At 34.6% G+C, this 23008-nt stretch overlaps 1 protein-coding gene across 1 annotated transcript in view; it reads right to left on the reverse strand.

Annotated features, from left to right (window-relative positions):
* The window catches only part of LOC149788936 (carnitine O-palmitoyltransferase 2, mitochondrial-like), a 49103-nt gene that overhangs the window by 19616 nt on the left and 6479 nt on the right, over positions 1-23008 (reverse strand). The window contains exons 2-9 of the mRNA XM_089975082.1: positions 22823-22860; positions 19971-20173; positions 16431-16490; positions 11582-11685; positions 8513-8646; positions 7881-7985; positions 6353-6450; positions 4929-5075 (exon numbers count right to left, since the gene is read on the reverse strand). Coding sequence (XP_089831208.1) covers positions 4929-5075; positions 6353-6450; positions 7881-7985; positions 8513-8646; positions 11582-11685; positions 16431-16490; positions 19971-20173; positions 22823-22860 — 889 coding nt within the window. The remainder of the gene's footprint in view (positions 1-4928; positions 5076-6352; positions 6451-7880; positions 7986-8512; positions 8647-11581; positions 11686-16430; positions 16491-19970; positions 20174-22822; positions 22861-23008) is intronic.

Genomic DNA, 23008 nt, shown 5'->3' on the forward strand with positions numbered 1-23008 from the left:
AAACTGCCTCTGAAAGGAACATTGTTACCAGTTAGCTTGCACACTTCCCATACTGATTGTTCCTAGGTAGTGCACCACTCTGAGCAGCCAGAAACAGACACTCAGTGCAGACTCTTTCCTTATGTTTAAATCAGATACATATCACATTTCACTCTGCCAAAGAAAATGGCATTAGGAACTCCAAAACTCTACCCTGTGTCCAAACTGTACTTTGCAGGAAAGCCACAATTTTTGTATATCTTCATATGTGTATACAGTAAATAATGAAATGGATAGCACAAACGAGGGAGAATCTACACTTGAAAATTGTGTGCTATGGTAACTTGAACCCTGAATGCCTTAACTTTTGCCTCATTTATTTTATTTAATTATATATAAGAATTTCCAATCAACCTTTTTACTTCTTGGGCTACATTACATATAGTGTAGCTAAGCACTGCATTTTGTGTTCTTTTTCTTCATTTTTACATGTAGTCATTTCCAAACTATATACAAGTAAACACAGAACACTGATGCTAGTCACATAAACCCTGTACAAACAATAAAATCTCAAGCAAACCATGTTTGCACAAAACCATGCATCCTATATATTATTAGATACACTGATCCCTCCCTATTGCAATAAAGATTACTTGGGGACCTGTTTACAACATGAAGGCATGTGTGGATCTCACTTTTTCTTAAGAAAATATATTTTATAAAAAGCTCTGTTTGCTGAACGTGAATAAAATCATGATCACAATCATCAATGAAAACACCAGTTAGTGCCCAGAAATTTGAATCAACATCATGCAATTTTTAATAAGAATGCATGCATAGTGTGTAATTTTCTTGATACAAAATTCTTTGTATGCTATTTATGCACAACAACAACCAGATCCAGTTATCTTTTCATTTATAAACATGTATTAACTGGCATAAGGGCCAGGATGCTGCTATTGATGTATTTTTTGTTCATTCTTTCAGTTAGTGATTCAGTGATTACTGAATGGGCACAACAGTGTTGTACAAGAGGTCATAACTGGGCTGTGCAAATCGCTGGCAGAATGTTATGGATAACCAATGAGTACAGTTTCTTTAGTGGAAACTGAAAGAGCACAGTGATGACTGAGCTGTCAAATGTAAGTTGGGAAACAGTGTGGACATCACTCAATGGTTTTAGCTTGAAGATGCTATATAGTACTTGCCATTTTATTACTGGATGAATAAAACAGAATGGAATGAAATGAAAGCCATTTTTTTTGTGAAATCAAGATGCAGCAACAAAACCCTCCCATGTTCACTGAACACTGTAAGTATGGATGGCGGCGGTTAATATAAATATATAACATGCAGTCACTCTTGCTTTTCATAACTGAGAACTGTTGAGTAAAGACACTGCAAGTGACCATGGAAATTCTTTTAATTGGTTGATCAGTGCAGTATTTATACATAGCTCAACTGTAGGCTATTTTATGTGGGATCGTAGTGAGGGTGTCACCAATTACCATGTATAAACTATGCTTAAGCAATTACATATGCAACAATTTAAACCCAACAAAAACCAGATCCAATTAACATGTATATTGCCTTGAGGGATGGTCTGCTGCTACTGCTGAATGTTCAGTTTTTCAGTTCATTCCATCAGTGAATGTTTCAGTGGTAACTATATGAGCACAACAGGCCTCTGTACAAAGGTTTACAGCTGGGCTGTGAAACTCCTCCAAGAATGTATTTTACAACAGTCATATTAATAATACCAAAACAAGAAAGGTACAAATACAAATATAATGACAAGAAACAGCAAGCAAATATTGCACAGATGAAAATTCACAACACAAGTTTAAAGCAGAACTGATCATAACACACCTGGTCAAAGTAAACTGTACCAGTCAAGCTCTGAATCTGTTGATATGAAACACATAAAAAGCTTGTGGAATTAGACTGGTGGTGTAGAGTGTCCAATACCTGCATATAGAGCAGAAAGTGACAGATGCCATAAATTTGTCAACATAAAACACCTCCAAAGAGACTTGAGGAGTTAGTATGATTGTGCAGTGTCCAATACCAGCATATGGAGCAGAAAGTGACTGATGCCATAAATTTGTCAACATAAAACACCTCCAAAGAGACTTGAGGAGTGTCCAATACCTGCATATGGAGCAGAAAGTGACTGATGCCATGAATTTGTCAACATAAAATACCTCCAAAGAGACTTGATGAGTTAGTATGATTGTGCAGTGTCCAATACATGCATATGGAGCTGAAAGTGACTGATGCCATGAATTTGTCAACATAAAACACCTCCAAAGAGACTTGAGGAGTTAGCATGATTGTACAGTGTCCAATACTTGCATATGGAGCAGAAAGTGACTGATGCCATAAATTTGTCAACATAAAACACCTCCAAAGTGACTTGATGAGTGAGTATGATTGTGCAGTGTCCAATGCATGCATATGGAGCAGAAAGTGACTGATGCCATAAATTTGTCAACATAAAACACCTCCAAAGAGACTTGAAGAGTTAGCTGTTGTTGTTTTAGGGTTTAACACCATTTTTCAGCACAAGACAGGCTATACATGGCGGCCAGTATTAATGGTGGAGGAAGAACCCGGGAAACCCCCGGAAAGTACCACTGACCCACGAGAAGCTACCGGCAAGCTTTCTCACATATCCACATTGTCCGAGCTCGAGACTCGAACCTATGCAGACAGCGATGAGGTGGCAGTGATCCGTGATGGAGAGCGCTTTAGACCACTCGGGGCCCCTCTTGAGGAGTTAGTATGATTGTGAAGTGTCCAATACCTGCATATGGAGCAGAAAGTAACTGATGCCCTGAATCTGTCAACATAAAACACCTCCAAAGAGACTTGAGGAGTTAGTATGATTGTGCAGTGTCCAATACCTGCATATAGAGCAGAAAGTGACTGATGCCATGAATCTGTCAACATAAAACACCTCCAAAGAGACTTGAGGAGTTAGTATGATTGTGCAGTGTCCAATACCTGCATATAGAGCAGAAAGTGACTGATGCCATGAATTTGTCAACATAAAACACCTCCAAAGAGACTTGAGGAGTTAGTATGATTCTGCAGTGTCCAATACCAGCATATGGAGCTGCAAGGGGCTTATTCAAGGTGTGTAGGGACACATATAACCAAAACATGATAACAATATTCCACAAAATTTTGATCACTTGAAATAATAGTAATGTCTACAAGTGGCAACACTTCAAGAAATAAATATGAAATAAATATTTTTAGTCGAGTGAAATTCTTAGTTACATTTTATCTTTTGGTTTCAGTTTAATCATCATGATTGCAATACGCCTTATCAAATGCGAAAAGCATCGATCCAACTGTGAAAGTGATGCCCATGAGTGTTTGTTTTGTGAGAACCCAATTAGATACTGTGTTATAATCTCCAGCTTGTGTAAGTGTTTGTTGCATTGTTGTATAATCATATTAGTCTTTAGTATCAAATCAAGGCAAACAAAAGTTCAAACGCATGCAAATCCTACCTGCTTAAGAGCTAGTAGTCATGGTCATGTACTAAAGCAATTGATTGACTAATCGAGCACTGAGAACACTGTAAGTACATGAAACATAATTAAAGTATCTAACATTAATCAATAGTTTATCATGCTCATTCATAAATCTGATCAATGATAGCACATGGACGAAGCAAAAGGTGTACTAGGTACAAGAAAAGCTTAGTTGCATACATAGGATTCGTTATAAAGATGCAAGTTCCATAGTTCATGGTGAACATAAAATTGATGAATTGTCACTAAAAGGTCAGCTCAAGGATGAGTGAAAATTTTATCATAACTTGCAATGAAATCAGAGCATTAGTATTTTTCAACAAGTATAACAATAAAAAGTTTCACATTCGGTCTATAAATAAATGTCACTCCATGTTTTAAATAAGGAATCTTGATTATGATGAATATACATTATTACTAGACTCTATCACAATCACATGCAGAAAGAGTGATGTAATAGACAATAGTTTTCACAGCTGTAACATTATTTTTTTATCAGTTCTATCTTTAATATAAATAAATAAATAAAGATGTCATTGAGCTCCTCCACAATGGACATGAAAAACATTTAGAAGGGGAGTTTTAGTGGTGAGAATCTCTTATAAGAAATGCCTTCAACATGACCTTGGTACCAAAAGGAGGAAGCAAACTGGACAGGGTTAACTGCACCACCCGAATCGATGCAGAAAAAGAATGACACCTAAACTGTACTTTGATTCCTGTCGTGTGCTACCGATATTGTACCATATAAGTAATTCATTTTTATTCCAAGCAATAAGTACAAGTTTTCCTTAAAAATACATTCTATGAACCAATTTCATTTCTTACACATGCCTTCCCTCTCTTTCTTTCTGTCCCCAACATTTATTATGCTCCTACTCAAATTAATTAATTTTAAAATGGTGTTTTTCTTTCATAATTGTCTTCTTAGGTAGACATGGCAGAGTCCTGAGTTTCGTAATGGTTAATTTGCTGGCAAAAATGAAATGTTAAATGTACATGATTTAAAAACAAATAGAGTCTAAACTGTCTGATCCTAGCTGTCTGAAGTTTGACTCTAGTTGGGGACAACTTGTCTTTGAAGCATACTAGTTAAGTGGAAACAATGTTTCTTTGATTGGAAGTTTTTTGTAAAAAGTGATTGTAGCCTCTAAATGGGTCATTTCCACAACCCTGCAGTATCCCAACAATGGGTGTATGTTAACTTAATGACTACTTGTTGTATATTCAGGTCATTAATTTTCAATATTTCCTGCAAAAAAATCTGTCCACTAACTAAATCAGTGGAGAATAATCAAACTATGTAAGAATAAAATTCTATGACAGACAATATTTTAGGAGATGTTTTCATTCATCACTACCTGTACAAAAGTACAGAGGAGATGAAGAGTTTCTTGGTCCTACCTGCATTTGCCAGCTGAATCCTGTTGGAAGCCCATTTATCTCTGTTTCCAGTGCACAGGACAGCTATTGGATACTCTGGTGGTGGTCGCTTGTCCTCCAAAATATAGCTGATGTGAGACATTATCACATTTGGGGCAACTATACTGCCTGCAACAGATCCCAGAATTTTCCATGAACTTTTGCAAGCAAATCAGTCCATAAAATTTACCCAAAATTTAATTATAGATAATTTTATACTGCAATGATTAAATCTGGATTGTAGTCTATTACTGTCTATAATTTTATCTCAAAATGATTACTAAAGTATACTTTATTCTGAAGACACTTATAGAGCATTGCATTGTTTTTGTCAAATGTTTTTATTATCATGATTGACTCTTTTGTATACTCGCTTTATTAAGATCTGAATGAACTTCACTTTGAAGATATATGTGCAGTCCTAAAAATGCCCAATCAGTTTACAACTCCTTGATTCAACTTTAGTCAGTGGACTGAGAATACAGACTAATTGTAGGGTTCAGGTAATACCTGATTAATCATGATCAAAGTGATGAAAATAATTTGCAAGATATTGATAATCATGTTTGTTTTTATATCACCATAAGCAATGCATATTAATTGAATAAAATATTTTTTATAAAAAATATATGGGGAAAATTATTTAAGTAATTACCTACGATGGAATGATTCTGTATTTTTTGTAGTGCAAAACTGAGCTTTCAAATGAGATCATTAAGGTAGTAACCACTTTGACTAATCATCTGCTCTCAAGATTAAATTCAGTTCAAGTCCCTATGCAGTAAAAACCTGTCTTGAAAGACCACTGCTATGTGAGACCACCTGTCTTGAGAGACCACATTTTCAATGCACAAATTTGTTCATTATATAGCACTGTGACCTGTTATGAGAGACCACCTGTCTTGAGAGACCATAATTTTTTGGCAAAAGAGGTGGTCTTACAAGACAGGTTCTACTGTATATATTATTGGACTGACCTTTCAAGTTCAAAAGTTGAGAGGAGCTAAACATGGAAAGTGCCTCTTTATCAGAAACACAAGCTAATCTTAGTAACAGAGAATGTAGAGCACGTCATGGGTTTCTTACCAATCTGAACAAATTTTATCTTTTGCATGAACTATATGTTGAGCAGAGTCCTTGACAAAGTGTTTTACTTTAACTGCCCCTTAAAACCATTAACAGTATAAAATATTTAAAAAATGCAAAATGTGAAAATGAAGATTGACAGTAAAATAAATTTATATCCTATCTTCATTTTGTAGCAAGCAGGATGGTTATAATGGATTTTTGTAAGCCTCAATACAAACTCCATAGTCTTATTGTAGTGTTGCTTAGATTTTTGTCATTATTCAAACAGTGCCAAAGTTTTGTCTAATAGAGTGATGCTATAAAAGAAAGATACAAACCATCCCTGTCTAGAACGTCAAATATGTAGAAATGTCCATTCCTCAAAACCAGCAAATGCTTTGCTGTCACATCTGTAAACAACTGATCTTTTTCATGCCTGCAACATAAAAAAAGCAAATTCAGTGAAGTTTTCTCTCTTGCTTTCCATGGTGAGGTCACAAAAATATAATCTATGGCCTTTAAGACAGAGCAGACATGGAATGTAACCAAGATTCACTGCACTATCCCAATAGGCATTAGTGAAAATGGAAAGAAAAATGGTTTACCAATTTTTCTGTGACAGTGACCTTGAAGACAAAACTTGACTGTGATACATGAAATGTACCCTGGTTTATTTATCCCTTTCAAACACACAGCTTTTATGATACAAAGCAGACCCCCTCCCCCCCCAAAAACTAAAACTTTTAATCCATGATCTTGACAATGCAGGGGTCATATTACCAGTCAGTGTGGGTGACTAAGTTTTCCCCAGAAATGTAAACTATATCTTTTCTGAAAGGAAAGCGAAATTATTTTTTAATTCTGACCCGGGGTCCCATATGTTTTGTATTAATACGTGTACTAAGACCATGTGCATATATATGCATCAATTTTGCCCAATTTGTACAATTTTGGATCATACTTTAAGTACACAGAACATTATATACAATTCTGCATCATGATGTTATATGACAGAACAGCCTATACAATTGTGCATCATACTGTTATACCATAGAACAGAGTATACAATTGTGCATCATACTGTTATACCACAGAACAGCCTATACAATTATGAATCATACTGTTATATCACAGAACAGCCTATAAAACTGTGCATCATACTGTTATACCACAGAACAACCTATACAATTGTGCATCATACTGTTATACCAAAGAACAGCCTATACAATTGCACATTATATTGTTATACCATAGAACAGCCTATACAATTGTGTATCATATACCATAGAACCTATAAGATTCTGCAAACTATCTGTTGTCAGAGTTGATGGCAAAAACTATCACGAATGCTTTCAGCCAGTATTTCATTATTTATCAATGTATCAATACGTGATCTGACTTTTATATTATACAAAATATTGCTTACGATCAAAGAGACTATAAAATGGCTGCATATTTTTCTTCCATCTTGTGTATCTAAATCTGATTTCTTGAAAATATTACAATTTGTAAGAGCCAGGGTCACTTCTACACCCAAGCTTAAATGGAGCCCAGAGGACAAAAGGATTAGAGGGCAATCAGTGATCACCAGGAATACAGCTGGAGACTTATTACTAGGCAGAAGCTCTTGTGTACTCTTGTTCATGCCCTAGATACAATAAGGAACAAAAGGGACTATGTACATGTACGTATAGGTCTAACCTCATTGATCAAACTGAAACCAACTTGTACAAAGAAATGGATAAACCTGACTGTTAGATATATTGATTTCATTTTGATTGCTATCTGTTATGTCATTTCCATTTATGTTCTTAATTAAAGCAAGTGTGATACATGGAATGTTTTTGTTTTGTTTTAATTCTTTACCTAGGTATCCTTGTGCTGTTGAATAGTCTGGGATACTGGCTCATGTCCAAGGGAAAAGCTTTGTACCAGTATGCACCATAAAATGAAACAGATCTGGGCAGCAACCTGAGCAATTAAGAACAAAAAAATTCCTATATAGCAGAAACATGTCATGTTATTGACTATGCAACTTAAAATTACATGATGCAAATATAATGAATTACACTTAAAACATAATGTGTGCATAATCTCAGTTATAAATGGTATCTCTCTGTAAGGCATTATGCCTAGGATAATTGAAATATATAAAGGTTATTTAAAAATATGAGTTAACATATGCTTTGTAGCACTAGATACTGAGTATTCTGTATAAAATACCAAATCTAGCACCCATTAAATTTTGTCACAATTATTTAACTGTAAGATCCCAAAGTGTATGAAGACTGCACTGGGTAATAAAACTTGACACAAAATTCTTAAGTATACATACTTAAAAATCATTAGTCATGGTAAAATTGGTTGACCTATTATCTAAGTTTAACTCATGTTTAACACAGAAAAAATCTGTGCATTTAAACAATGCATATATTTCCTTAAGCCAAAAAACGCCACATCTTACCTTGAAGGACATGTACAGATGGATTAGGACTAACCTCACAAATTTCCTGAACTGCAGGGTATCACTTTTCTCTGGATATAAATGGAAAACATCGGGTTCCAGCAAGTTTGCTCTGTAAGTCTTCATAAATCTCAACGATGACACAACCATGTTTGTTGCCCTTACGAGCTAAAGTAAAATATTATGTGTATCCATAGAAAATAAGCATCAAACAGTAAAAAGCATAGACCCAAACCAACCATCACTTAATACACAAACTATTCACAAGAAATTGTTAGCAGCACAAATATAAAGACCTTGATCTGCCAGAGTAATACATAAGTGTTGATCTGATTCTATGCTGTTCCAAGTTGATTATTTGTTATATAGTAAGTAATATGGCAAGATATACCTGTATTTATGTGTGTGTCTTTATGGCATATCAAAACAATAATGGCTATACAGTATCAATTACAACGTAGGTTCTGCAAATGTAAAGATAACGAATTGCAGATCACTTGAGGACCATTCCATTAAAACATTCATGCTACCCAGGGTAGGCACTTTTTTGGAAAAATATAATACAAGTTAGCAATTACTGAATGGTAAACAATGCAAAATTCTCAGTTGCATCTAAGGGTGACTACTCCACATTAAAAGTGCCTACCTTGGGTCCAAAGTATATTTTACTGGAAAAGCTGTTCAGAAGGTAAACCCTTCGAAATAAAAATATAGATATGTAGTATTACACAATGAAAGATAAAAGCTAAAGATTAAGATGGATCTGATTACAGTGGCCCCTCACAATAAAGTCCCTTAGTATAACACAACCCCTCTTATAACACTAGTTTGAACCCATTAAATTGTTTGAATTTTGTTTTATCATTACTATGTTAACTATTTTACTCATTTGTTTGGTTCTTGGCTAATTAAAACTCCTAATATAAAAGTGGCCAATTAGAACCAATCATAAGGTGATTTCATAATCCATTACAAAGTCTATCTTTTGTTTTGGTGCAAGGTATGGACAGTCTTGTTGGAACATCCCCAAGAATAAGGATCCCTCACTTTTAATGTGGAATACTAGTATATCTTACATATAATACGTTATAAAGAGGGAGCACTGTACTCTCAGATCATAATTACCTTAATCCTAATGTACCATGTGTACTTGTGTATACGTTAAGCCCAAGAACAAACAACACTGAGCCTGATCTGCCATCACATAAAGTAGCAGTAAATCTGGGTCTATGTTATTTGTCCAACTGTTTACTCCTAACAAACTGCATAGACCCAGAATTGCCAGCACATTATATGATGGCAGAGATCTGGATCTGTGCTGTTTGCAGTTGGACCCAACTTGTGGGCATATATGACAGTCACATGTGAAACAGTCCCATCTCAAGCTATACTAGATTCAGGCTCCAGTTTCAATTTATTTGTCAAGCCTCACTTGCTCTAAGTTCCTCAATTAAAAAAATTATGAATACTTTTACTGTATTGCTTATGAGGACTGAATAATTGCTGTAAATCTAAGTTTATTTCAACATATTAGAGACACAGACTTTTAGCAAATTACCATTGTTGTAAAATGTGTGTGTGATTATGACTTGTAGCTCTTTTCAGTCATATTACTGATGTCTGCAATGTGGCAGTTTATAGTGATGTCTAGCACTGGAGCATCATGACGCAGACATGTAGCACGATGTCCCACCCAGTCACATTATCTTGACATCAGGCTGACCAGTCCTAACACTAATGAAACACACATGAAACTTGATTGCTTTGAACCAATACAGATGAATGATTGCATTTTTGAAACCAACACAAATGAATGATTGCATTTTTGAAACCAATACATATGGATTATTGCATTCTTGAAACCAATACATATGGATTATTGCATTCTTGAAACCAATACATATGGATTCTTGCATTTTTGAAACCAACACAAATGAATGATTGCATTTTTGAAACCAATACATATGGATTATTGCATTCTTGAAACCAATACATATGGATTATTGCATTCTTGAAACCAATACATATGGATTATTGCATTCTTGAAACCAATACATATGGATTATTGCATTTTTGAACTAATACAAAAGGATTATTGCAATCTTGAAACCAATACATTTGAATTATTGCATTTTTGAAACCAATGGATTATCACACTGAAAAAATAACACGAATCACCATCAAAAGCAAGGATGTTTAAGAGAAAAAAATGTTAATAATAATATTTGCCAGTCCATTTACTCTCTAGAAAGTATGGAACCAATAAAATGGTGGCTTGTAATATTCAATTCTAGTTTCAGAACCATCTGTCTGGATAATTATACACCATATTTATTATGATCCTCCTTTAATCACAAATAAAAAAGTTTAGGACCAGTTTTTCCAGTTCACCAATTGTCACCATCATGCTAATATCTCACATTCTTACTTGTTATGACCGCTCCAGTAGCCTAGTGGTTATAGCGCATGCCTCGGATACGGGAGATTGCTGGTTTGAACCCTGGCCTAGTCATACCAAAGACTTTTAAAATGGTACTAACAGCTGCCTCGCTTGTCGCTCAGCATTAAGAGGTTAGTGCTAGGATAGGTCAGCCTGATGTCAGGATCATATGACTGGGTGGGACATCATGCTACATTGTTAAAGCCATGTCAAAAATCCAAATCACTTACTTATTATGCATTCATTTCAAAGATCATTCTCACTGTGTTGCCAGTGTAAATATCCCACAAATGGATGCAAATTTATAGTTTACTTATTATGAATACTTTTAAAAGCACCTCAATGATCTGTTAAAGAAATGCATAAAACATAAAAATATGCACCTATTCTGAAGATATAAGCATTATGGTGACAATTAGTACACGTGGTAAAAGCTTGTTGTCAGCCAATACAATGAATACAGGTTTTTGAAAACTTAGTTCACCTGCTATATTCTATTGAATTTCATACTTTCTAATTTTGTCAGACTTACAGCATAAATAAAAGTTATGAACTAGGTCAGCGACTAAAGTTTGGATTGCATGATATGAAAACCTCACAAATTATACAAGCAAATGGAAGCAATGCCTATTTTGGACATAATTAACACAGACTAAAATATACCTGATTCATGTACTCAGGCTTAGGGTCATCAGTGAATGCCATAAATGGGTTGTAATTAAGGACTATTGGTCTTCTATCAGCCAAATACATGTCAAACCAGGGCTCTGAAAAAAAAATGTAACCAAGAACTCTACAAGAATGTAATTAGCTAAGGACTTTATAACAATGAGAAAAGAAAATGTATCTATTAAGTACTATACAAGAATGAAAAAAGACAAATGTAACTATCTAAGGGCTATACTAGAATTAGAAAAGAAAGACAAGTTGACAGATAGATACACACATGGAACTTATACATCAAACATTACATGACAAAAGTCTTTTGAAGGGCAGACACTTTTCTGGGTGAAACAAATATCCAGGAATTTTTCCATTTATCTGCCAAGTGTTGAAACTACCTCTGATACTCTTCAGCAATAAAAAATTTTCAAATCAGCAGCTGTTGTTTGCATATTGGATGTCAGCTTGGCATAGTTTTCATGTAGGACAAAGTAGACATCATTAGAAGTCTTTTCATGAAAACAACAAAGTCATACTATTCATCAATTCTGGAGTAGTGACAGCAATATTTTTAAGACAGTCGTCATGGCAGCCACACAGAATGTATGACTGACACCATTTTCATTTAGGACATGGTGAAAAACCAATCATAATTACCATCTATTTAGCACAGAAGTGACAAGATTTGTAAGACAGCCATCATGGAAGCCATATTGGATCTACTGTATTTCATGTTATTTTTCATACACAAAAAAATATTTATTAATTTCAGTGTATGAAAATTTTGAAGCAAAATAAATAATTATCATTTTGTGGTAATGACCGTGTACAAAAAATGAAGGGATCACACCCGGACAAGGCCTGCGGAACACAAGACACCCAACAACCTAACATACAAATTTGTCCTTTTAATATTCTTCGAAAAACCCATTTTCATCCAGCTTGATAAAGTACTTGGTGTAAGGCGGTACGGTGCAGCCATGGGCCTAATTCCAGCTATGGGCCTTATTCCACATAGATTTACCACCTCAATAATTCTAATTTTACCGTTAATGTCCCATTTCTTATACTGTCCTCTTACTGGTGACTTTGCCGTACCAGGAAACTACCTTATATCCCTCTTATCTTTGCTTTAGTCCAGCTTGTCTACTGCAGGCTCAGGAAATTTTTCAGCAACAATGGTCACCTTTTCAATAGTATCTTTTGATTTGTGCAGTTCAGCATCATCTTTTACATTGGTGATCTCGGTAACTGAAGTAACAGACAGGTGATGGGCTTCACCATTGTCTTTTCTGGGCCATCCAGGTCCAATTTTCTTCCTTTTGTTTGGTGGTTCAATGCATTTAGGTGGTGGTGGGATAAAAGTCTCTCCCTTTTGCAGGGGTTTGAAGAAACTTAATAATGAAGATATGCCCAAGCATGAACAGACCAATATCTTTTAAGATATTAACTATATATAAATCAAACTCACAGGGTCAATGACTTTTGCATTTATGATTAAAGCTAACTGGGTTTTTATAGTTTTTACTGTAGTACTATACTGAGACAATAAGATTAATTGCCCAATGGTCTGTGGTCTTTGCATCTTCCTGTACTGAGATATTATTTTTACTGGATAAATAAACTAAAATGGCTTCTAAACTCATTTTCAAATGCATGTGTTTCTTTGTTACACTGACTGATGTAATCAAGCGCGCTCATTAATGACATTGTCCAGCTGTTAACAAAAAGCGTTATATATTGTAATGACAACAGCAGAACATATACAGCAATCACATATTCCTGCCAATACAAAAGACGAAGAAGGGCAATATGATAAATGTGAATAGATTCTCGGTTAACAAAATAGATGCCCTTTCCAAATAAGCTGAGCAAAGTGCTTTCTACACACTTATAATTGGTGAATATTTCTTTAGGTTTTTTTTTTTTTTCATTATTAGATGCCTCAGTTACACATTTATGCAAAGAAAACAGATAATTCCAGTTTGTGTTTCATTGAGAAAACAAATATTTATATATCTCATATGGGATTGTACCAAATATACTCGTCAAAGAAATGGTCATTTTGCATATCTAAGTGATACATGAGCATTTTTTCTGATGCTGTTTGAAACGTGATGCAAATAAAAACATAAAAATATGCAGTGAAATACAATGATAAAAGAAAGAAATTATCAATGACCTACATGCATGATTATAAACGACGATTGTTATATTGCGTGAATCTCCCATTTCACTATTCAATGCCGCAGTTAAGAACATGCCCAAAGTTATTCACTACTCATAACTTGCTTAGCAAAACAATACCCTGGTCATTTGATGTACCTAAATCAAACTTTGGTATATTTTTAAATCCGTCCGAAATGGAAACCTGTCTTTAAATTTTAACAAAATGAAATAAAAATAATAGATAAATAAAAACTAAAACAATGATTTTATCTCTTATTCTTAGCTGTAAAACTTAAAGGGCCATACTTTTTTGGGGGGTAAAAGTAACTCTTTGCAGTAGATCGTTTTATGTACATAAAATAATAGGATGACCGAAAAAAACTAAATTTTTTGTGTACGAAAAAACATGCTAGAATTAATTATTATTTTTATGGCTTGATGGTGTATGAAAAATAACATGAAATATGTTACAACTGGCACCATTTTCATTTAGGACCAGCTAAGCATCATAAGAAGCTTGTCACTGTTAACCCAATGTTGATATAGTCATCCATTTGGAGAGGGAAAAAGATAAACATTTTCAAGATATGGCTTTCCATTCAGGAGGAGTAGCAATAACAAGGTTTTCAAGATGGCCACTTTTGTGGCCATACTGGAAGTCAGATCAGAACCATTTTCAAAACAGGACAAACTAGACATCACAAGAAGTCTTTTAGGGTTTTGTTGATATGACCATCCATTCTGGAGGAGTAATGATAAGAAGATTTTCAAGATAGCTGCTGTTTTTGCATATTGGACCTAACATTAGCACCATTTTTTGTTTATGACCAACTATACATCATAAGAAGTCATTTAGCAAAAACCCCAGGTAAATATGACTTTCTGTTTAGAGGGAGTAGGAAGAAAAAGATTTTCAAGATGACCACTGTGGTGGCCATATTGGACATCAGACTGACACAATTTTCATTTATGACCAAACTGACATCTTATGAAATCTATTCAAGAAAACCCCTTGATATGTGATATGATCATTCATTCTAGAGTAGTGATTTTCAAGATGGCTACTGCTCTTAGTTATATTGTAAGTCTGGGCAACACCATTTTCATCTGTGGGGGCCCCGAGTGGCCGAGTGGTCTAAAGCACTCTCCATCATGGATCACTGACATCTCACGTCTGTCTGCATGGGTTCGAGTCTAGGGTATGTGAGAAAGCCTGCCAGTAGCTTCTCGTGGGTCAGTGGTTCTTCCCCCACCATTAATACTGGCTGCCATGCATAGCCTATCGTGTGCTGAAAAATGGCGTTAAACCCCACAACAACAACAAGTTTCATCTGTGATGAACTAAGCAATGGGATGCATGTATGTGTAAAGTTTCATGGCAATCCTCCAATCCATAGGCTGTTCTGGTGTATTACCAGTGGAGCCAAAAACAGTTGTGGCTGAAATTATGTTTATCAACAATGACTAGGGTGAATACTGAATAATTTGTCCAAAATTTAAACACAGAAAATATGATCAACATGGGCAAATAAACATCTTTGAGAAGAAATGTATGACTGAAAAAGAATGCCCTCAGAATGTGGTGCATTTTTAGTTTAATATGCTATGTCCAAGTCAAACAAAGCTATAATGCATTCAGAAAATGTTGAAAATCAAATCTATTCTAAGTCTAGGTAGTTCTAATACCCAAGCTTGTTTGAATTCATTTAGCAGTTCAAAAGAGGTAAAAACATTTGTGATGGCCAGACTGGACAAACTGGAACATGATGGATAGATCGCCATCATTAGAACTATCTTCCCCCCTCTGTCCAGAGAATATGGCTTGGGCATAAGGATTCATGTCCAATTTTTGAAAGTAAATATTATGTTTTGGGTAAATTGTGCAGAAATGGACAGTAAACATAATAACTATCTGGTTCTGCCATTCTGATGTGAACCTTAAATATAAAATTCATCAAGCAAACTTAGGTACATCTTAAATATAAACACCTACATTTGTCTTTCTTTCTTTCTATGTTTCCCAGCTGCCAAACATGAGGTCATTTTTATATAAAAAAAGTTCTAACTTTCTTATCTCATTTATCTCATTTTTTTACATTTTATTTTGAACCTTTTTTAAAATTCCCATCCAGGGAAGGGCAATGAACCTAGTACTAGAATATTTCTTTTAGAACAAATAATTTAGGTAACACTGGCTATTTGTGATACCTGTCAAGCTGACCATACCCTAGTTAACACAAAGCTTTTATTTTGATAAATCTTTTTAGAAAACACATCCAAACTGGCAAAATAGATCCATTCTGAATGTATATACATGTAACATATCCTGTAATCCATATAGTCCATCCTTATTACATCATATTTAACATTTGAAAATATCAAATCCTGACATCACAAATAATGTCAGAATGTCATATTATGCAAAGTCACAATGACTTTGAAACTTACTTCATTTCACTTTAATACTATTTGGTTTTCTTGAATAAAATCAATGGCTTTGATGAAGTGATAAATATTTCATTTAGATTTGTTCTCCTTTCAAATGATATTTATTAAACTCATGGAATAATTAATAATTAAAATATTTTGCTTACAACGGCTTTCAAGAGCCAGGCATTTTAAAACTCATTTGTTAAGTTTGATTTGAAATGAACAATTGTGTAAGATTCTCTGTAGCTACCTGATATATAACTGGTGTGTGTATTCTCCTTGTCCATGGCAACCAATTCTTTATGCAGAACTGAAAAAGATAAGAAAGAAAAATACAGCTAATGAAAATCTTGAATCGATGACTTAAGGATAAAGCATATTTTTCCTCATATTATAAGTAACCTAAAAAAGATCTGACACAAATCTCAAACACAGATACCTAAAACTGCCCAATCTGAACAAATCATATTCTTAAAGATCTCAACATTAGTGTCACACTGAGTCCAATTTGAAATCACCCTTTCTTTTATTTCCATTTCACCAATGACTTTTGAGGCCAAGTTGCAGGTGCCTGATGCAAGTTATAAACCATTCACAGATATGGAATAGTAAATTTGAAATGTACTTCATACAACTTCAGGGTAATAATTAATGTTTTTACTTAGACATCATGCGATACGAAGATAGATGGTGCTAAAGTATAAATCTATTTTCCATATGCTTTTCACTTTTGATATATATTTCTTGAAAATTTTTTTACTTGTAACTTTCAATGAGACTACTACAATGGCCTGCCTTGAATGGCGCTCAGAATTAAAAGCTTAGTGTTAGGACTGGTCAGCCTGTTGTCAAGATAATGTGACTGGGTGGGACATGATGCCATATGAGCCCCATGATGCCCTCGTGCTAGACTGTAAACTGACACACTGCATACATTCATAGTGGGGGCCATGAGAGGCCGAGTGGTCTAAAGCGCTCTCTGTTATGGATCACTGCCATCTCACCTCTGTCTGCGCTGGTTCGAGTCTAGGATTCATCAAATGTGGGTATGTGAGAAAGCTTGCCAGTAGCTTCTCGTGGGTCAGTGGTTCTTTCCAGGTCTTCCCAGGTTCTTCCTCCACCACTAATACTGGCCGCCATGTATAGCCTATCGTGTGCTGAAAAATGGCGTTAAACCACACAACAATAACATTCATAGTGATAACACTCAAATTGTTAAAGCTATGTTTAAAATCCATATACATAAACACACACGCACACAACAGCAATGACAACTGGGGAATACATTTACACAAGGCTAAACAACACTCCAAGTTGTGAATTAAACTGTCACACATGCAACTAAAACACGGCAACTGGAAGTGAAACCATCAACTGGATGCTCTATGGAAAGCTTAAAAAATCATCATGCAGCAACCAAAATCTGTCTCCAAAGCAATTAAAATCTGTCTCCAAAAGGGTGAAGTAGGTTGTTTAAATATACTTACAAAATTAATACTAATTATGCAGACCTTAACAACATAAAACTCCAATTAATTTGAGCAAGAAATGAGTTTCAGTTTCAGTTGGCAGTATGATTTGTATGAAATAATGGCATACATGACAGTAAATCCACCACATATTACTGCTATTTTAACAGGTCATTTTGGGTAATTTCTGCAAAGTATTAAGGGTATGACTGGTGTGTGTGTGTTTGCAGTGTAACAGTTTATAGTGATGTCTAGCACTGGGCATCATGCCACAGATATGTAGCATGATGTCCCACTCAGTCACATTATCCTGACACCAGGCCGAACCAGTCCTAACAGTAACCTCTTAATGCTGAGCGTCAAGCGAGGCAGCTGTTAGTACTATTTTTATAAGTTTTTGGAATGACTTGGCCTGTGGATCGAACCCACGACCTCCTGCATCGAGGCGGACACTCTAACCACCAGGCTACTGGAGTGGTCTGGTATGACTGGCATTTGGTTTTCATTTCTATACACGTGAACCTAACACGTGCAGTGTTTTTCCTGTACAATTAGGGAGGTTTCCAATTTCAATGTAATCTCCAGCATACACAAATGTATTAATGAAAAATTATTTCCTTTTAATTTTTTTTTTGCATTTTGGTTTCATAGTACATGTACATGTATATTTGATTCAAGAAAGACTTGACAATATAGTTACTATTTCACCCTTTGATCATGTCTGCAGGGTAAGCTGGCTTCACTGTTTGAAGTTTGTTTAGTTGAATTATAGTATGAGCGATCTGAAGTAATACTGAAAGGATTAAAGATGTTTACTAAAGAACTCAAAATTAACTGCAACAACGAATATGCCATCAATGAAATACATTCAGCAAAATCTGCATCAAATGTGGATAAAGTTACACGTACCAAGACTCTCCTGTTTCAAATTCAGTCAAAATAATACTACCATACTTGGAAACCACACAAAATTTCTCATGCAAACAGACTAAAACATCTCACATAATGACTTTTAGGTGTTTAGAGAAATCACAATCTTATAATAATAATAATAATAATACTAAAAATAATTTATTATATAAAATTGCCGTTGTGAGTGACTACCTACAGAATATGCCAGCAACCATGATTTCTACACAAAATATGTACTTGACACTACTACAAAGGACTGCATTGCAAGAACTAATAAAAACACCACTGACCTTGATCTTAATCCTTTGTACATGAATGTAGACCACATGTACATGTCACTAAATGCTACTGTAATCTGTAATGCCTTGGATGAATGAATTTTTTTTCTTCAATCATAATACAAGTGATATTCATTTTCTGTGTTTGAAGAGTGGGATAATAATGATAACAACAAAAAATGTCTGCAAATCAGGCTTAAATTTACAAAGGGAGTGATGGCATAATGTATGAGTTTGTGTTTCCTTTTGTGGAGAATCTTAGTACAACATCAAACCCACACAGTACCAATCTTGTGCAGTTCTGACAGGCAGTCAGCATTCTGAATCCACCCACACGTGGGAAACAATTTCAACTTCATAGTGGACCGAATAGATTTGTACTAACATTGCTACATTCCACTACAGTCACTGAAACAACATTTTCCAGTGTGAGAAAAATTCAGGCTAACTCCATTAGAAACCAGCAACAGTACATCATGCCCTAAGTACTAAGATAAATAATGATGAGGACTGCCACCTATATAATCCAGACAATGATCTCCTAAACAATGTTAAAAATGCCTTTAATACATATGAATAGCAAGAACATACTGTGAAAGGGCTGATTTGATGAGATGATGTGCCTATTTTAATATTTTCATGTTAAAAATTGGGTTAATGAAAATCCTTAATCTTATGAGGACTAAACACATGACCAAAGTTTGAACATTTCCTGATCTGCACTGATCTGGTGCGTCTTTTCTGTCATTTGTATGCATCTGCAAGATTTTTTTAATTGACAAAGGTGGGAGTGCATTAAAATACATGGTACCAGTTCTACCAACAATGCAATGCAGAAAATTACACAAAAATGCTTATAAAAATGGTTGAGATGTCCAGCTATTTCCAGGTTTGCTGTTGTCTGCAGCAAAGTATACTTGTGACTGAAAATAAAATTTACATGCGAGATTAAATGAACTCGCATGTAAAGGAATGTAATTGTTATTTTTGAAGAATTTTTTGGTCACCCTTTATTATTCCACACTCAACTGACTTCTGTTCCTAATGACTACGGCCACTAATTTTTTTTAAGTAGGTCATGCTCACAAATGTAAACAATTCAACACAGTATAGTATAAAAAGTATGCTAACCTGGTCCATCACCGCTTAAAAACTGTTTGACTGCTGCCTCTGTCCTTGAAAACTCTTGGTCTGAGAGAATCACTTGCTGAGACTTTATATATCGTTGGCATGTATTTTCTAATTTTGGAACTGGAAGTCGTGGTAAACTCCACTGAAAATGATCTGTGGGCACTATACTTTTGTGCAGCAAATCTTTGTCTGCTACTATTGTACTGCAATAGAAAATTTTCAAATTGCACATGCTCTCTCCATGCTTGTCAAAGAAAAATGTGGAAACTTTGTGATAAAGTTCTGTACTTAGGTGTACAGTGTTACACAAATAATCCATAACTGGTTAAAATTGAGGCTTGATATTTTTTAATATGATCTGGAACATTTTCAGCATAAGTACAATGGTCTAAGAATCTGATCTAACCAAAACATGTTGAGATGTAGGCGATTTGGGGAGTTTGCTGGGAGTCATGGAGAGGCTTTTTTATATATTAGAATAGAATAATAACAATCTGCATTGCACTTGATTTCCAGTGAAACCAGTTCCTGGAGTAAAATTTATTTCTTTGTGTATGCTTACCTCACACTAATATGCATGAAGTACATACACAACCTTGTAAATCCAGCTTCAACTCCCAAGATAAAAGAAGTCATTTACTAGCTGAAACAAAAGTCAGATGAGTAGTCTTTAATAAGAGGCATGGTCATCAAATTTCAAGTTACTACTCCAGCTCTTTCAATGATGGAAAATACAGGGTAGGCTTCAAAGTACTTAATAGTGTTTTCTGATCTCCTCCACCTGGACATCTTTTAGAAGAAAGAAATCTTGTTCAATTTTTAATGAACAAGAAAAAGTAGAATGTATCCAGTTCAACACAGATAGGCAGTAATGTATAATACACAATGTGTTTAGCTGTACACGTTATGTTGTTGTAACCATATGAAATGATGATTTTAACGATCTCTTTGATATAGTTTATCCTGAAATTTAAGGTAATTTATGAAGAAAAAACCCTACACCATTATAAGAGCTATTTATTCAGAGTTTATTTTATCAAGCAAGTATTCAACAATGTAATCTACTACCTCCATGCTCTACATTTGCCTCTGTCGATTTCTGTACTTCGATTAGCTTTTTATAAGTCTCTCAGTAATTGAAATCCTTGCTTACAGCATGGTCACTGTTTCTGGATCATGTTGTGTGCAACTTATTAAGGGAGTCGATTGAATGGGTCTTATGATGGTACCCTTTTGTCCGTATAAAGGTCATTATTAAAATTTGAAGACAACGGATATTAAGAGCTGAAAAAGTTGGGGATTTTTTTAACAGGTAAAACCCATTATAACAGAATTTGTTATAATGCAATTCTGCTTATAATGAGATGGCAGTATGACTTCCATTTTTTTTATTTAAGGTGACCTCTCTTTTTTAACATCCTAAATACATGTTCTTGGAAAAGCCAATTATTTGTATCCCTAGCAGATTATTAATCCCAGCACTGCACTTAAAACTGATGACATTGAAAATCAAATGCATATTTTCTAAGGTGAATTTATTTAGGAAAAAATTAAATATGATCTCGCTTATACTGCGATGTTATTCTTTGGACCTCGAGTATTGCGTTATAATGGGTTTTACCCGTATTAAGATACTTTAATGATGATTTTATATCTGCACTTCATACTTATTGGAAATCTACTTCAACTGGCCATGAAAGAATGATAACATTGGTGTAATGGATCATCATTGAATTTGTATATGTGGTGCTGTAGAGAAGTGTCAAAGAGCTTGGAATTAATTAAAACTCAGCTAACATGGACTTTATTCACACCGGTACCACAAAATTAACATCATCCATGAAGTCACCATTTGACACTGACTGACAGTTAATTGCACAGCCTCGGACTACATAACTTGGATCAGACTGTTATGAGTTTTTAATCATGCTTGACTACCTCAGGATTCCAGTATGACAAATTATATTTAATCATGCTTGACTACCTTAGGATTCCAGTATGACATTATATTTAATCATGCTTGGCTACCTCAGGATTCCAGTATGACAAATCATATTTCATCATGCTGACTACCTTAGGATTCAAGTATGACAAATTATATTAAATCATGCTTGACTACCTCAGGATTCCAGTATGACAAATTATATTTAATCAAGCTTGACTACCTCAGGATTCCAGTATGACAAATTATATTTAATCATGCTCGACTACCTTAGGATTCCAGTATGACACACTATATTTAATCAAGACATGCTTGACTACCTTAGGATTCCAGTATGACACTATATTTAATCATGCTTGACTACCTTAGGATTCCAGTATGACAAATTATATTTCATCATAGCATTTTATACTTAGCAAATATCATGTACATTGTAATAAGTAACAATTTCATGGGGACACAGTAATTAATTTGTATTTCAGGATTTTATTGCATACTTCAAATCTGCTATATAAACTTTGTTTTAATGTATTCAATGCTCATTGTCAATACTGCTATGTTATTATCCAAAATTCAGTAAGTACCAGTGTCATTTGTTAAATAGCACAGTTAATGAAAATGATTACAGGGTACTGTGAATTCAATGACTTCTGATGGCATAGGATTTCATTGTTTTGTAAACATTGCCTTTTTGTCAGTACTTATATTTGTGGATGTGCCTGAGATGTCTTTTTTTCCATAAGGTGGAACATATTTGGCTGGGTCTAGAAATATGATGTTTTAGGCAAATACAAAATCCACAAATATTGGTACACGATGAAGAAAAGTGAATTAACAGTAATAAAATCAGGTGTTCAACATTTTGGGTAAAACATCAGAGGGAAAGATGTAATGTACATGTATAATATACCTATAATTGACTTTGCTATCTTCACATGACCCAGCAACCTAAAAAGTGAAAAAATAAGAAATGAGAAATTAAATACAATTGCAATATGAAGAAAAGATTCTGGTCAAGAAAATATTCAAATTGTCTCGAAGCATCTTAATTTTTGTTTTATATTCAGTACTCTTATTTTGAATTCTGACATCTGTG

Source organism: Sinohyriopsis cumingii, chromosome 11 (genome assembly GCF_028554795.1).
Source record: "Sinohyriopsis cumingii isolate HCF-2022 chromosome 11, ASM2855479v2, whole genome shotgun sequence".
NCBI classification, from domain to species: domain Eukaryota; kingdom Metazoa; phylum Mollusca; class Bivalvia; order Unionida; family Unionidae; genus Sinohyriopsis; species Sinohyriopsis cumingii.